At 35.1% G+C, this 16,992-nt stretch overlaps 1 protein-coding gene across 2 annotated transcripts; it reads left to right on the top strand.

The window, feature by feature from the left end:
• The first annotated feature begins 1,071 nt into the window (after positions 1–1,071).
• On the top strand, positions 1,072–16,415 carry LOC132611402 (chloride channel protein CLC-d). Of its 2 annotated transcripts, none has more exons than XM_060325839.1 (23): positions 1,072–1,642; positions 2,858–2,930; positions 5,357–5,599; positions 5,690–5,736; positions 5,816–5,914; positions 6,271–6,345; positions 9,276–9,364; positions 9,759–9,899; positions 9,999–10,069; positions 10,152–10,231; positions 10,349–10,498; positions 11,210–11,269; positions 11,365–11,439; positions 12,023–12,174; positions 13,114–13,249; positions 13,338–13,469; positions 13,890–13,967; positions 14,058–14,113; positions 14,235–14,321; positions 14,410–14,566; positions 14,785–14,886; positions 15,037–15,083; positions 16,039–16,415. In XM_060325839.1, the coding sequence occupies exons 1-23, from the start codon at positions 1,460–1,462 to the stop codon at positions 16,112–16,114; spliced, it is 2,409 nt and encodes an 802-aa protein (XP_060181822.1). In that variant the 5' UTR covers positions 1,072–1,459; the 3' UTR covers positions 16,115–16,415. The 2 variants fall into 2 exon arrangements, with proteins under 2 accessions (XP_060181822.1, XP_060181823.1); XM_060325840.1 differs by having other exon boundaries at positions 1,073–1,642; positions 5,378–5,599.
• The last annotated feature ends 577 nt before the right edge of the window (positions 16,416–16,992 follow it).

The following is a 16,992-nucleotide window of genomic DNA, read 5'->3' as shown; positions in this document are numbered from 1 at the left end:
CTTTTAGGAATTATAAATTGTAACAGGATTTTTGTCTTTAGAGACTCTTATTTGGGTTTTATTAATACACGTATTACTTATTTTTATTATATATAATTTTTTGTATAACTTATATTAGTGATGCAGCATCAAATTTTCAATATTAAAATTCAAATAGATTATATCCAATTTTAATACGAGAAACCAGACATCATATAAAGTTATATACAAATATTAATTGGTAATGCAAAATTTTGTACTTTATACCAAATGCCGTATTAACACGAAATTTAGTAGGGCCAAGATCGATCTTGCTTCGACTTGTAACCAAACGATCTCTGAAAGTACAAACTTCACTATCAGTGCAATTTGCAATGTACTCTCTCTCTTTCTTCTTCTTCTTCTTTTTTTTTTTTTTTGACAAAGGAACCGCACTAGCGGGAGTATGCGGGATTTCGAACCCGAGATCTCCATTACTTAATCAACTGAATCATTTTTACGGGTAATCCGCAATGTATATTGTAATTCGAAAAAATAGAATATTGAAACTGTTAGTGCCAGGACACGAATTCAATTACTCCCTCTATCCCAATTTATGTGGCACAATTGAGATTTCGTGATTCAAGCTTCTAAATTTTAACGATGAATTTGGATATAGAAGCTTTGTTTTGAAATAAAATTCATATATTTAAAAACTACTTAAAAGATACCATAAATCACAATAATTAACAACTTAAAATACAATAATCGGTTAATGAAAAACTTGGTTGTCCAGAATTGGGATGGAGGGAGTAATTTCTTTTTATTTAAAAAATATTAGTATTTCTAGAGCCCGTTTGGATTGACTTACAAATAGTCAAATCAGCTTATAAGCTGTTTTTTAACTTTTCAGATGTTTGACAAAGCAGCTTATAAGCTAAAAGAAAATATTTAGAATAAGTTAAAAAATAAATTAGAATAGCCAACTTATTTTTTTAATTTATAAATTATTTTTGGGTCAAACTTATAAGCTATTTTTTTAAGCTAAGCCAAACGGCTCCAAATACTTTTAGCATAATATTAAAAGTTTCTTGGAACAAAACTGCCATCTCCCCCAAAGTATACTTGTTACCCAAAGAAGAAAAGTAAACTTGTTGTGGACTCACCGGACTAGCAGAATCCACATATCAATTGACGAATCTAATACGCATCCCGCACTTTCCTCCCTTATTCTCAAAACAAGAAAAGAGAAATTGATGACATTGACACCCACTATTCCAACATCATAAAAAGAAAAAAGCCCCAATCTTGATCCCAATTTTCTCAAAATTGGACTAATTCAACAAAAGGGGTTCCAAATTTGAGGTTTTGGGGGTTCATAAAACCTACATATACATATACCCAAAGGTGACATTGACACCCAAGATTCCAAAAATCCAATCTTGATCCCAATTTTCTCTAATTTGGGCTAATTCATCAAAATTTTGATAGTTAAATAGAGATGTTATCAGATCATATTCAAAATGGGGTGGAAACGGCAAAGCTGATGTGGTCAAGGATTCCAGCAACTGAGGAGGAAGAAGAAGAGGGACCATCATCAAGAAAGGGGGGAAATGGGAGCACAAGTGTTGTGGAAAGTCTTGATTATGAAGTTGTTGAAAATTATGCTTATAGAGAAGAACAGGTGAAGGCTATTATTAGTATGTTCTATTTATGTTTCAAAAAAAGATAAACAACTTTATATTGCTTATTCAAAGAGTACTAGAGTTGTATAGTAGAGAAATCTGATGGTACTATCTGAATGGAAATTTACATAAAAGTTCTCTTCTTGATTATGAAGTTGTTGAAAATTATGCTTATAGGGAACAGCAGGTGAAGGGTCTTGTCTACAACTCAACTATTTTTTTTTTTTTTTTTTAAAAAAAGTATTAGCTCTATTTTAGGAAAATCTGATACTATCTGAATGGGAACTTACATAAAAGCTCAGTTCTTGTTCTGAATATACCTGCTTTATACTAGTATTATATATCAAAAAAGAGAGGAAAGGAAAATCTTGATTAGGAAGTTGTTGAAGATTATGCTTATAGGGAAGAACAGGTGGGTCTTTTCAAAAGCTCAAAAAAAGATAACAGCTTTTTGTTGCTTATTCAAAGAGTATTAGCTCTATATTAGGAAAATTTGATATAAAAGCTCGGTTCTTGTTCTAAATATCCTTGCATTATACTTACTAGTATATAAATCAAAAAAGAGAAAAAAATGGCTAATTGCCATACATTTGGAAAATAAGATATCTGTGGAACTTGTCAGTGCCCCTTTGGACCTTGATCATGAAGTTGTTGAAAATTAAGCTTATAGGGAAGAGCACGTAGCTCTTTTGTCTAAAGCTCAAAAAAAAGATTACAACTTTATGTTGCTTATTTAAAGATTATACTAGGTCTATATTAGGAAAATCTGATACTATCTGAATGGAGAATTACATAAAAGCTCAGTTCTTGTTCTAAATTAACTTGCCTTGTACTAGTATTGCATATCAGAAATTGTAAAATGGCTAGTTAGCTAATCTCAAGTGGTGGGTCTTTTTTTAAAGCTCAATGCATGTTCTCTTCTGTTTCTAAATAATGATAACAGCTTTATGTTGCTTATTAAAAAGTAGTAGCTTTATATTATGAAGTTGTTGAAAATTATGCTTGTAGGGAAGAGTGCTAGCTCTATATTAGGAAAATCTGATAGTATCTGAATGGGAAGTTGCATAAAAATCTCAGTTCTTGTTCTAAATATACTTGCTTTTATACTAGTACTTTATTAAATTATCAAAAGAGAGAAAAAAATGGCTAATTTGCTTTATACTAGGAAAAGTATGATATTTGAAGTTGTGTTTGATGTATGTTTTATATGACAGGCTAAAAGAGGAAAGCTTTATATGGGATATGCTGTTGTGGTGAAGTGGTTCTTGGCGTTACTAATTGGAATTGGTGAGATTTGGTATCAACTTAATCTATGGTTATTTCTCTTTATGCACTATAGCAAAGTACTATCTATGGTATGTTCTTGTACATGGTGCCCCATTTGCCTCAAATTGAAATTGCTTGGAGTTAGGTTAGTGTTTTGCTTCACATGGAAATGCTGGAAGAAATGGATTTTTGTGATACCAATTTTCTGCCTCTGAGTAGTTTTAATAGGAATTGTACTAGCTAGAGCACCTTTCTGCTGTTCTTCCCCTCTATTTGGAAAGAGATTATCAACAATATCTGATACCCATTGCAAGAAAAAAGCTAACACAAAATTTTCTCTTGTTTTCTGTTTCTTTTTTTGGAGCCCCACTCTTCCCTTCTAAGGTATTTGATTTATTAAGTAGATAAGAGCTTCTGATATCGAAAAACTTTTTTTTTTGAGAAGGTAACAGTGTAATATTCAAAAAATGAGAAAGTAAATTTTCTTCTTTTGCTCTGATTTGCACTACTCAGTCGTAAATGAATCCCTAAAATCATAGTATTTTATTTCCTTGTTAAGGAATATCTCAAAATTCATTTAATTACCGTGCTGGGGTTAGCTTATTCTTCATGAATGGAAGTCTCACGTTTAAAGAAGAACATTGCAATAATTCTGAGGTTTGCAACTTATTAAATTGTGTGGATAGTTATTGTGATGGTCAGACATATTTCAAAATAAATGATTGTATACAAGCCAATAAGGTAATAACTTGGTTTTAAACTTACCGTTCTCAAAGAAGAAAAACTTGATCTAAGCAAATGAAATAATAGTGCTAAAGCCCCTTTAGGCGGTTTCACGTGGTGAGTAATGCTTCATATTTTAATTAGTAGCTTATATCTGAGTTTCCTAACTATTACATAGTACTCTTGATCAACCTGCAAGGTTGGCTCAGTTGGTTGAGCATGGGGCTTTCATAATGGAGGTCTCAGGTTCGAAAATCCCTGCCTACTACAACAAGGGATTTGCCTTCTGGGTCGAGCTCGTCGCACGGGGCTTGCCTAGTGCGGGTTACCTCTCCTGTGTAGTTTGCGAGCTATTGCACAGGAGCTGGGTTTACCCTGTGCTCACCCGAAGGGTAGCGGCTGCGGTTTCCCATGTCATAAAAAAAAAAAAACACAGTACTTGTGATCAGCAAAATTTTGTTACTGTTTTCTTAGAAAATTGTAGAATTCTATATGCAGTGTGCATTATCCTTGGCTTCGAAATTTAGTTGTAAGACTCCAACCACATGAGAATCATTTTTGCGCGTAGAAGACCTTTTAGAAAATGAACTTGTCAGTGCCCCTTTTGACCTTGCCAAATGATTACATTTCTGGCTCAACTTGGAGCTTTATCACAGCTTAGCACCTCAGAAGCTATGTTGCTCGGACTCGGGTGCGGGTGTCGGATACGGGTATGGATCTAGAGGTCGAACTCGGCATGATCTAAATTTTAAGATTCGTGGGTACGGATACGGGTGCGGGGATTCGGCAAAAATAATTCAAAATTCTAATAATATAGCTACAAGAATATGCCTAGATTATGAGAGCTTTTTGTGGAAGCACCTACATGTAGTTTGTACCAGACATGTGATTCAATCTTCCATTCTACTAGGTGCTAGACTGCGTGCTCCGAGAAACTAGTTAAATTTTCTACATAATATTGAAGGTATGCCATCTCATGTCTTCAAATCTCTACTTTTTGTTATCTTGAGAAATCATAATCTCAAAATTTTTCTTTAATTTGGTCATGAATTTCGGTCAAAGTATCCGATCTCTATTGACCGGATCCGACACAAATTCCGTACCCAAACCCGTGTCGTGTCGTGTCGGACATGGGTACGGCGGCAAAAATGAAGGGTCCGAGCAACATAGTTCAGAAGTAATGGTTCTCTCTTCCCCCCCCCCCCCCCCCGGCCTTTTTTTTTTTTTTTTTTTTTTTTTGTGAGTGGGAAAACCCCTTTACCAGAAGGAATGGTTCTCTTTTCACGGACCGGAAGTTTTGGAGTAGCTGAATTGAACATCTTAATCCTGTCCTTAAACGGGATGTTAGGTTCAATCTTGTTATAGGAGTATATGGGTGGTGAACCATGAGTTTATGTCAAATAATCATGGGAAATCTGGTGATTAATATTATAGAGGGTTGCACACATATTCAATGGAAATCAGTAGGAAATGGATGTGAATTGCTCATATTCCGCTCTCCTTCTTGTGTCATTGATTAATTTGTTTGGTCAATTTTTACAGAAATTACCTTCTTGTTGTACTCCAGTTTATATCATAACAAATTGAAAGGGTGGAGTTATGAGAACTAATAACATGCCTCAGTGAGCAAAAACTTTACTTCCATTTCGTTCCAGCAATCTTATTCTCTTTTATTTATGTATTTCAATCAGCATTAGATCTAATAGTTGCTTTCTCATGAACAGTTCCTGTTTATTTGCTCTCAGGCACAGGACTTGCTGCTGTTTTCATTAATCTTTCTGTTGAAAATTTTGCGGGATGGAAGTTCTCATTGACATTTCAAATTATTCAGAAGTCATACTTTGCTGGATTTCTGGTGTATATTTTGATCAACCTGGTTCTAGTATTATCTTCTGTATATATTATCACACACTTCGCACCAGCAGCATCAGGATCAGGAATTCCTGAAATAAAGGGTTATCTAAATGGTACGCTTGTTCTTTCTGGTATTAGTTGTTAAATCTCTGGTGAGGATAATATCTTGCTTCTGGGTTGCTTATTTTGGTCTGTATGTGTAGGAATTGACACACATGGTATCCTTCTTTTCAGAACTTTGATTGGAAAGGTATGCTAGCACAGCTAAGCTTTGATGATTCTCTGTCACTCTAAGTCAGATAATTTGTTATTCTTACTCGATCTTTTAGATTTTTGGAAGCATAGGTTCAGTGGGAGGTGGTCTTGCTCTTGGCAAAGAAGGGCCGCTTGTACATATTGGTGCTTGTATTGCTTCATTGCTTGGACAAGTGAGTATTACTCGAACGTTTTTCTTCTATGACTGCATTTCCCCTTTTGAATTTTTCATGAATCCGAATTTTATCTTATATTCTTCTTAGTTTTGGCAACGCAATATTTGTTGCTGAATTCTATTCTATCTCCTGTTACTGCATTTCACTTTTTGATTTTTCATGAATCCAAATTTTATTTATATCCTTAGTTTTGGCTATGAAATATTTATTGCTGATTCTGTGTTCTGTTTGTTTTACCTGTCATTTGAATCAAAGACGTGATACTTGCTCTGTTTCGGTTATCATCTAAAATATGTTCAGTATTTACTTCCAAATGTTATGCTGAATGTTCATGTATTTTTATGTAACTACAGGGTGGATCCACAAAATATCACCTGCGGTCAAGGTGGCTCCAAGTTTTTAGCAGTGAACGGGATCGTCGTGATTTGGTGAGTGACTGCTGTCTTTTTGGTGTAAAGAGGAATTTGTAAATGAAGCAGAATCAATTGTTAGCCTCTTAGACCTATCAAAAAAAACTTGGAAAGGGTTCTGTTGATGTTTCGCTCACTTGTAATTACTACAGCCTGGTGCACAAGCATCCCCCATTAGCAGGGTGCGGCCCTTTCCGGGGCCCTGCTACTGCGGGATGCTTGTGCACAGGGCTGCCCTTTTTTCCTTCTCTCTCTCAAAAAAAAAAAAAAGAACTGATGTCATTTATGTTAAATGAGATAGAATCACTTTTTCCATTTCTATTGGAGGAACATTGTCTACCAATTTTCCCCAAGGAGCTCTTAGGTTATTTTGGAACCTTTGAGTTCCTGTACTGTTTTAGTTCCGCTTGATCTGGTTGTCTAAGAAGTGCCAAGTGCCAATTGAGGGGTCTCCTATATTTGCTTATTTTTGTGGTTTGACTGTTTGAGGATTTGAGCATTGGTTTACTCTTCTCTCCTTGTAATTTTTCTCTTGCTTAAATGTTGAGGCACTCGAGCACTATTGCTTGTCTTGACAGTTCAATAAGCGGAACCGAGATATCTGAAGTACAACCGCTGGATCAATAGTTTTTTCGTTAGCACATCATCTACTTTTTCTTATGCTATTTTTTAACCATTTAGTTCTCAAAAATTGTGTTTTTATAATTAAGAAGAGTATAGAGAGTGATTCCTGTTCGTAGACAACTTATCTGCATCCGGTGTATGCACAAGGTTTTATTAATTTAACTCTCAGAGCCAAAATTTTATAATTTAAAAAGTTATTTCTATTTGATGTTAAATAATTGGCTTAATACCTAGATGGACCCTTAAACTTGGCATGTTTTGTAAGATAGGCATATAAACTTATAAGGTGACCAGATAGACACTTAAACTTACTCAAAGTGTATTTTTCAAGTTTTTCAGTTGTTTTGAAAACAAAAACTATATTTTTCAAACACTCACAATTTTCATGGCCAAACAAGCCCTAAATATATCACAAAATATTTTTTTTAAAATGCAAAAATAAGGCAAACGCATATACATGAGACTATAAATGTGCACTTAAACCAATAAATACTCGCTAATCGCAATTTTGCAGCTTTCAATTAACTCGGTTTTTTTTTTACACTTGAATAATTAAAAAACAATAACTTTAACCAATAAAAATCCTTAAAAAAAGAAATTCAAATTAAGAAATTTCTTTTTTTTTAAGGATTTTCTTCTCGGCTTTACAGTTTTCTTAATTTGAAATTTCTTTTACACTTGAAATACTGAACTTAGAAATTTCTTAATTTGAAATTTCTTTTTTTTAAGGATTTTTATTGGTTAAAGTTATTGTTTTTTAATTATTCAAGTGTAAAAAAAAAAACCGAGTTAATTGAAAGCTGCAAAATTGCGATTAGCGAGTATTTATTGGTTTAAGTGCACATTTATAGTCTCATGTATATGCGTTTGCCTTATTTTTGCATTTAAAAAAAAAAAAAATTGTGATATATTTAGGGCTTGTTTGGCCATGAAAATTGTGAGTGTTTGAAAAATATAGTTTTTGTTTTCAAAACAACTGAAAAACTTGAAAAATACACTTTGAGTAAGTTTAAGTGTCTATCTGGTCACCTTATAAGTTTATATGCCTATCTTACAAAACATGCCAAGTTTAAGGGTCCATCTAGGTATTAAGCCTAAATAATTTAAAAAGTTATTTTTCGGGTTATGATTTAACATACCTTTTTATGGGTTATGGTTTAACAATCATCTCATTTTTCTTTATTCATTTTTTCTTTGATCATGATTCTTTAATATTTGCTTAACTTAACCAGGAAGAAATGAATGTAAAAGGATAACATGTGTCGTGCATTTAGTTACATTAGGTGCAACTAAGGTTTTTTTCCTCCTTCATGTTTATTCCTAGTGGTTCATGTAGAGTGCAGTGGATATAAAGGTTAGAGAATTTACATGTGACATGAGATGCATCTCGTGCAATTTGATGTGCGTATTATGGTCCATTGGTCATTCAACCTGAGTAAAGGGAGTCAATAAAGCAGTACATGTGGTACTTCTTAAATTGTGGGACTTGTATCTAGAAGCAAAATAGTATGCAGTGTAGTATTAACTGGAAAACAATCAGAAAAATGATGTTGGAGTTAAACAATTCCCAAATACAAGTTTGTTGCTGCTAAATCAATTCAGTGGTGCATTATCACCTTCTTGTATGTAAATAAGGTTGACGCTGCACAATTATCCTTTGTTTTAAGCATCCAGATTTTTTTATTTATGAAAATGTAGCATCCATGTTTGTTGCAAGTATGTCAGCTCTTTTTACGTTTTTCTTGGTCGTTGCAATAATAATCATGCAATTTAATTTTGGACCCTGATTATATGTATTGACAGTGTAAAAGATCTTTTACACATCAAAATCTGGTTTAACTGGTTGTATCATGTTACTTACTGTATTTTGCAGGTTATCAATCTACACGACTGAAATCAATTTTTAATAACCTGATAGTGTGAAAAACTAAACTAATGTTATCTAGTGGTTCCCTCTTGTATCAACATGCTCTTCTTAATTATTTAAAGTTGTTAAGAATCTACAAGAATCTTGTTAGGGATCTCTGTACCTGTAAATAAATCAATCCATATAATTGTGATAAGGATCTGTACAAATGATATTACTCTCTCCAATCTAGGTTAGACCGTTTAAAGCTTGAGACAATATCTATCTGAACATTCTTAATCTCTTATTTTCTTCTTTTTCTACATAAGGTTTCAGCTTCTTTACGAATCTTAGGAATTGCTTAAAATTTTGGAGCTGAAAGCTAAGATCTGCTCTTTAAAATTCTTATGTTGAGAGGGTTTTTCTCTAGCTGAACATTCTAAATCCAAATTCTTACTCCTTTTATCTGTTGACTCAGGTGACTTGTGGATGTGCAGCTGGAGTTGCTGCTGCTTTTAGAGCTCCAGTAGGTGGTGTATTATTTGCTCTTGAAGAGGTCACGTCTTGGTAATTCTCATCTCTCCTTTGAGCTTCTTTCATGTACATCTAGTGCAATTTATAAGATGTTTTCCTTGCTGAACAATTTCTACTTCTGCTCACTTCTATTTCTGACTCTGTTAAGGAGCAGTATCTAAACTATCAATGTTAAGCCATTGCTTTAGTCATTAATTGTCATATTAGCTGGTAGACTGGTTGTGGAATAAGTGCAGTTAGCTTTTCACTTTGTACCTTTCTGGATGTGGTGCACTTCACTAGGAACTATAATTTGTTTGAATTATTTTATTCTTTCAATCATAAACAACACAGTGAATTTACTTCCACTTGAATAGTTGTTAGCATGTTCCTCATTGTGAAAAATTAAATGTCCTCTGAGCGTATGTGGTTTCATCGTTGATTAAAGGTGGAGGAGTCAACTAATGTGGCGGGTCTTCTTTACCTCTGCAATTGTAGCTGTCGTCGTCCGTACAGCAATGGGATGGTGTAAAGATGAAAAGTGTGGTCATTTTGGAGCTGGAGGCTTCATTATATGGGATGTCTCTGGGTTAGATTCTGAACTCATTTAGGTCTTCTGTAACTAACTTCTTTTAGGTCTTCTGCACTATGTCCTCGTTACTTTTTTGACATCTTACAATTCCCTCAGTGGTCAAGAGGACTACTCATTTGAGGAGCTGTTGCCCATGGCAGTTATTGGAGTTATAGGAGGTCTTCTTGGTATGTATGGTTGACATTAAGATGTTGAGATACCGGAAGAAAATGTTTGGTAAATTAATTGGTCATGCATTGACTTCTGCAGGAGCGTTATTCAATCAGCTTACTCTCTATGTAACACACTGGCGTAGAAATTATTTGCACAAGAAAGGGATTCGTGTGAAAGTAAGTTTACTTATTAAGAACAAGAATTTCTTGCAGTTGTACATTCTCATTTTTGAAGATGGGTATGCATTACCTTGCTAATCTGAATTTACTAATTTTGTGGTCTGCGACTCTCAGATTATTGAAGCTTGTATCATCTCTGTGATAACCTCGGCTATTTCATTCGGATTGCCACTTTTTAGAAGATGTACTCCGTGCCCTGAAGCCGATGCTAACTCGGGCATTGAATGTCCGCAAGCACCGGGAATGTTTGGCAATTATGTTAATGTAAGATCCTCTATGACTTATGTCCTCTGTTTTATTTATCTTTATTAACCACTTAGTTTCTGTTACTTTGCTTCTCATGGATTCTGTTTTTATCACATGTATAAGCTTGTAAACTGTCTATGCTGCGTTTTGGAAGAGTACAGTCAACAGATCTGTTTATGCTTGGCATCACAGGCACCTTAGTTTCTTACATGAAAAAGTTGAGGCTTAGCATTTTCTGGAGTTAGTGGGCTTGTTTCGTAGTGCTTGTGGATTACTGAGTATCTTAATTCTCAACTAATCTGTTTTCTCAATGGTCATCATTGATCAAGTCTTAGTTTTGTTAGATAGGTGAAGCATTTATTCCTTTAGCTCCAAGAAGATGGTTCTTGAATCTGTTTATGATAATTAAGCATTTGCCATAAGAAATTAAAAGTGCATTCAAATCTGTTGTGTATACTCCATCCAGGAATAGCAGTTGATTTACGACTCTGGTTTGATTAATTATGCTGAAAGTTAACATTCAAATAAGTACTATACAGTTGTTTTCTCTAAAATAAAATTATGTGCTGAAAGTTCAAGTCCGATTCCAGGCTTCACTGAAATATCTTGAAATGTTTCATTTTCGTTTGTGGCGTTGGGTCCCGGTGATATTTGCTTCTGTATTTTTCTTGATATCCGATTTCACTTTTCTTCTTTTGTTGGTGATGTTTAGATTTTGTGAATTTGCAGTTTTACTGTCGGAACGACAAGGAGTACAATGACCTCGCAACCATATTTTTCAACACTCAGGTCTTTAATCAATTTCTGAACCTGTAATTATTTTAAATAAAGCTGTCAAGTTTCCTTTTCAGTGATGGAGCTTTATGTGTCATACGTATCTGCAGGATGACGCTATAAGAAATTTATTCAGTGCAAAGACAGCTCATGAATTCAGTGCCCAAAGCCTACTGACATTTTTGGTATTGCATACTTGTTAGCTTTCTGCCTTCCCATTTGTATAAGATGATAGCTTCATGTACTTTCTGCGTTCGTCCCGACTTTTACGTTTGGCGAACTGTAATTGCTATTTTTTCAGGAAAAATCATGTGCTGAAAAACGTAGTAAATTATGGTATCCGTATTGAAGTTTTTTCTGGAATTTAACATTGTCAAAAGTTCTCGTAATGTTGTCTTAAGCTTAATTCAAATCTTCTTCCTTTTACCAAGATGTGAGTTTCTTGTGGGGTGGAATAGGATTCTCTCTCTGCACTGGACTTTTTTTTGGGGGGCTATAATCAAATTAATATTCATAGCCACACTGTGTGTTGAGTGAACCTTACTTGAGGATGAAACACTTTAGGTAGCATGCATTTCTAAACCACTTGTCTTTTCAACTCTTCAAATTTTATGCTTCTCTGCCAACACTGGTTGAGTTCTTGTGCTTAAGCGCATTCTTTTCTGATATTTATGCAGTTCAGAGAAGACAGTTAATAGTAAAACCTCTTTCATGTCGTGATGGTTACAATTATGCGTGAAACTAATGGTTGGTGATTTTGTCTCTCAGGTTATGTTTTATTCCTTGGCAGTAGTGACCTTTGGAACTGCAGTTCCAGCAGGTCAGTTTGTGCCTGGTATCATGATAGGATCTACTTATGGACGTCTTGTTGGCATGTTTGTGGTTAGCTTTTATAGGAAGCTGAACATTGAAGAGGGGACGTAAGTATTTCTTTCTTATTACTCCTTGGCCATATACATTGTAGATTTATCATCTGGCGAAATCTTTGACATAGGATTGTACTGGAACTAAATTCTTCTTTTTTCTTCCCCTTTGGTTCAAAAAGTATGATCTGCCTAATTCTTAGTTCCTTGGTACATGATCACTATTGGCTTCTTGTCTGTTACTTTTTAAGGATCTGAGCTGTCACAATTGGCAGAAGCAGATTTCCTGGTGTTCAAGGAATGGAGCATAGTATACTTCTTGATTATTTAATGGAGAAAACAATTGGAACAGTACTTGATCGAGTAGAAAACATGTTTGGAAGTCATAGTCATTTTGTTTCTTTTTTTTCCTTTGGTGTGTTGTGTGTGTGTTTTTTTTTTTTTTGGGGGGGGGGGGGGGGGGGGGGTTTGCGATAAGGGAGTCAATTTCAAGGACTCGCCTCTTAGTTTTAACAAAATTCGACCTAGTTTCAGAGGTCGTTGTGAGAATCTTTCTTGCAGTATACCTCCCCTCTGCAGAGCCGTCTGGGATTCTGTAGTCTCTGATGTTGTCCATTGGGATCTCTAATCAATAAGCAAACACATGGTTATGCTGATTCTGCAACATTAGTCAGTTCAGACTGGCTTTATCATAGATGGCATTTCGGCTAAATTACCAGATGAAAGTGATCTTTCCGCCAACTTGATGTCGCTAGATCCGCCAGTCTTGAAATGATTGATTGCATTTTACAGAATTAATTGAATAAACTATTTACCTTACCACAAAAAGGAAGGCACATGGGTGTTTAAAAGATTTTATCTAACCTTATCAAAACATGAAAAGATGATTAAATTTTTTTGAGCTATTTCACTCATTACTTTGAGGTTTTAGGTTTGATATTCTGATTTTTTCACTCACCTCTAAAGTCTTCTAAGCATCTTGTGTTGAAATTATAGGTATGCTCTTCTAGGTGCTGCATCTTTTCTTGGAGGCTCTATGCGTATGACTGTATCTCTCTGTGTCATCATGGTCGAGATTACAAATAATTTAAAGCTTTTACCTCTAATAATGTTGGTTCTTCTCATCTCAAAGGTGTGGTTTGATGCTGTATGACTTGCATTCACTTCTCTTCAGCAGCTGTCTTTTCATTCACATAGGACTAAGGGTTACCCATGTGTAGGCTGTTGGTGATGCTTTTAATGAAGGATTATATGAAGAACAGGCTAGATTAAGGGCAATCCCATTACTTGAATCTAGACCAAAGTACCAAATGCGCTATATGACGGCAAAGGAGGCATGTGGGAATCAAAATGTAAGAGTTTCATCAGAGCCCTATGCTTCTTTCCTTGTTTGTTCGGAAGGTCATATTTTGTCAGAATTGAGCTAAAGATGACAGGTGTTTTCTTTACCTTTTTCTAGTTGGAGTAATTCAACTAGCACTCTTGCATGATTCAGACAGTCGAAATCTTACTTCCTTTCTTGTTTATTTTATTTCTGCTATAAGCAAGTGTAGAAGCAGCTCTGTATTGCACTGTTTCCATGAGATTTCAAGAATGACCTCTACGTTCATGCTCCTGATTTAACCATGACTAGTAACCTTAATGGTAAAAGGAAGAGGCAAACAAGGCAGAAACTTTACTAGAATTCCTAGAGTCCCTTAAGATTAGAAGATGACTATATTGTGGCTTTTTTTCTCACTTGTACAGACTCCCCTAATTCCTGCATCTTTTAGGTTGTATACTTCCCTCGGGTTGTGAAGGTTGCAGATGTAGTTTCTATTTTGAGGAGCAATGATCACAATGGTTTCCCTGTAAGTTAAGCTTTGTCCCTCTGCTGTGTTCAATGGAAGCTATCTGCAATTCTGCATGTTGAATCATTCTTCTTACTCATTGATTTTTAGGTTATTGAACACACAAGAAATGGGGAGACACTTGTTATTGGACTTATACTAAGAAGGTGAGAGATAGTGATAATCTTTTCTGATATTTTGATGCTTTATTTGGAGACAGATTTCTATGCCAAGATCATAATCAGTAGACTTGAACAAAATATTTATCCTATCTTGCTGTTTATGCAGTCATTTATTGGTGCTTCTACAATCAAAAGTTGATTTTCAGCATAGCCCTTTACCCTCTGATTCAAGAGGTGATCTTCTGCCAATCAGGTAACTCGGTTGAACTTATTACTGAGGATTGCTTGTTGGTGCTTCTTTGTCCTCTACATGAAAATTTTACAGATTCTGTATTTCACAGGCACAACCTTAGTGAATTTGTGAAACCTGTTTCTAGTAAAGGGATATCTCTCCATGATATCCATTTCACTCCAGATGATCTGGAGATGTACATTGATCTTGCCCCATTTTTAAACCCATCTCCGTACGTTGTCCCAGAAGACATGTCATTAACCAAGGTAACATTGTATATCTAATTGTTTTTCCTTTACTAATTTCAATGCATTATTTTGCTAACGGTTGCATGGAATTGGAGACGACATGACAAAAGTAAGCTTAATTTTTTTTTGTCTTAAGAGTGGAATACAAAAATCTATTCCCACTTATGCCCGAGAATAAGTTTCGCCATGGTGAACTTCAAATGATCACAATGTTTAACATTCTGTTGATGGTACAGGTATATAATCTTTTTCGTCAACTAGGACTGAGGCATGCACTTGTTGTTCCCCGTCCTGCTCGTGTTATTGGCATGATCACTCGAAAAGATCTGATACTCGAGGTACCTTTGCCAGTCCTATCTTCATGAATATTTAAAGTGGCTATTTTTCAGCTCAAACCATGCATCTACATGAAGCCTAAGGATTCTCGGCTATTTGAAAAAAGTGGTTATTCTTAAGTAATGTTAATAGTCAAGATGTTGATAATGCAGGATAATGATGATTCAGCGGCCGTAGAGCTCCAATCAACTAGTGTAAGGTCTCTTTCTTTGCTCATACTGATGGACATCTATTCTGTTTTGATTTTCTTTTCTTGATTTGTTTAAATAGATATTCTGTTTTGATTATTATGGATGTGCACCTGATTTTCCCCAGTCATCCTGTGACAGCTACTACACAATTACCTAAAATGTCTAAGCATGCTAATATTTCTCAGAAATGAAAGAAAAGGCTGGCAACTGGTCTGGACACCATAGTTACCCAAAAAAAAAAAAAAAGAAAAAAAAAAAGTAAAATGAAATGGAAAGGCTTGGTCTATAGGCCACATTTCACAAAGCTTAGAACTGAAGGAAGGGCCACCAACCCGAATGAAAATGATCCATTATATTTGCAGATTAACTAAGTTGGAGTGATTCAGGCCTCGTTCGTTTTCTTCTCTGATTTTTCCTTGCCAACTTATGTTGTGGACAGCCATTAAGGACTCGACTTTCTGACCCATATTAATCTATTTCACTTGTCCAAATTGCCAAATTATTGGTAAGTTAGGCAGGCAGGTTGCACCAGAAGGGAGTCGGAATATTTTACCTTACCCCAAAAAAAAAAATAAAAAAAATCAATGTTGTACCTTCATTATTCTGGTCCGTTTTATATCAGTATGTAGTCATGTACAGCCATCATGCAGCATATGCAAGTCATGTTTCTTCTGTTTATCTCCTTGGTGGGGTTCAAATTGGTATCAAATTTCTATTACACTCTCATACTTGTAAGAAGTTTGTTCTTGTAACCACACGCCTGTCTGTATAGCTTGTGTATTTCTTGTGTTATTCTTACTGCATCCAACATGCTATTACTCGTGCTTCTTTTATGCAAAACTCATTACTGAATAAATGGCAAAAATGGGAGTTGTTATTCTGTCAATAATGGATTAACGGTTGTTTCTAGAGTTACTCCTCTAAATTGGAATAGCTTACACGGAATTTTTGTTTGTTATTCAGAGGTACACAAGCTAACCATAGGGGGACCAAGAGGAATGGAACCGCTCAGCAGCCGCTTCTTGATGGTCTTCTTTAAAATAGAATCCCAGTGATTTGCCGCTGTTTTTGCCGCGAAGAGTAGTTTCCAGCCTCCTCTCTCAAGATTTGGTTACAGTAGATCTGATTCTATCTCACTTCATAATCTGTTATTAGATTCTAGGAAATGTATAGTGTATTCATTTCCCCTTAAGAGTGATGGGGTTATAGCAACAGATCAATTTTTTTGTATGTCTTGCAAGTTGTGTATGAGAAATTAATTGAAAAGCTGTGCTCCTTTTCATTGAATATATTTGTAGCAATAGTTGGAGTTTGGAAGAAAGCTGATACAGTTCCACATATTCTTGGATTTCAGTGGTCTCTAGGACCTCTTGCAGTTGACCCTCACTCTCTGTGTGTCACGTGTGATGTCCATTGAAGGAATTAAGCTGTTATTTTTTTACTAAAGCTATGAGTGTTAAGAGTGAGACTACTAACATATAACATATATGTGTACATACAAGTATGCGCGTGCACAATGTCTCGGTTGAAAAATTTTAAGTTCTAAATGTGCAGTTCAAACTCTAGGAAAAATTCCTGGAGTTTTGAATTGATAAATGTTCTAACTATAGTAAATTTTTTGGAGCATTTTTTGTGTTTCTATCAGGGATGTTTTTGTTCAAATTTTATTTTCGTTAAAAGAAAGCTATATGTTAAAAAGTTTTGAAACACTGGCTAAATATTAGGCAGTCCACAATGCGGTTATTTGCTCATTTCACCCTTGTCCATTTGCATATCGAATTATCGATGACTTAAGATTGCAAGTATGTCATGTTAAGCTTGTTAAGAATTAATGTAGCCGACTATTGTCCCTATGTGTAAAGCACCAGCATCCGATTGGTAAATACTTGAATATTTGATTTGAGCACGAATCAAAGG

Source organism: Lycium barbarum, chromosome 9 (genome assembly GCF_019175385.1).
Source record: "Lycium barbarum isolate Lr01 chromosome 9, ASM1917538v2, whole genome shotgun sequence".
Taxonomy (NCBI): Eukaryota; Viridiplantae; Streptophyta; class Magnoliopsida; order Solanales; family Solanaceae; genus Lycium; species Lycium barbarum.
Note: the sequence above shows the minus strand (reverse complement) of the source record. Positions and strands in the feature narration are given on the sequence as shown.

Bases quoted from the DNA above. Each gene is read 5' to 3' on its own strand.
- LOC132611402 (XM_060325839.1), top strand. From the start codon at position 1,460: ATGTTATCAGATCATATTCAAAATGGGGTGGAAACGGCAAAGCTGATG. The intron at 2,931-5,356 runs GTGAGATTTGGT...TCTCATGAACAG, and splicing joins GGCGTTACTAATTGGAATTG to TTCCTGTTTATTTGCTCTCA. The intron at 10,232-10,348 runs GTAAGTTTACTT...TGCGACTCTCAG, and splicing joins AGAAAGGGATTCGTGTGAAA to ATTATTGAAGCTTGTATCAT.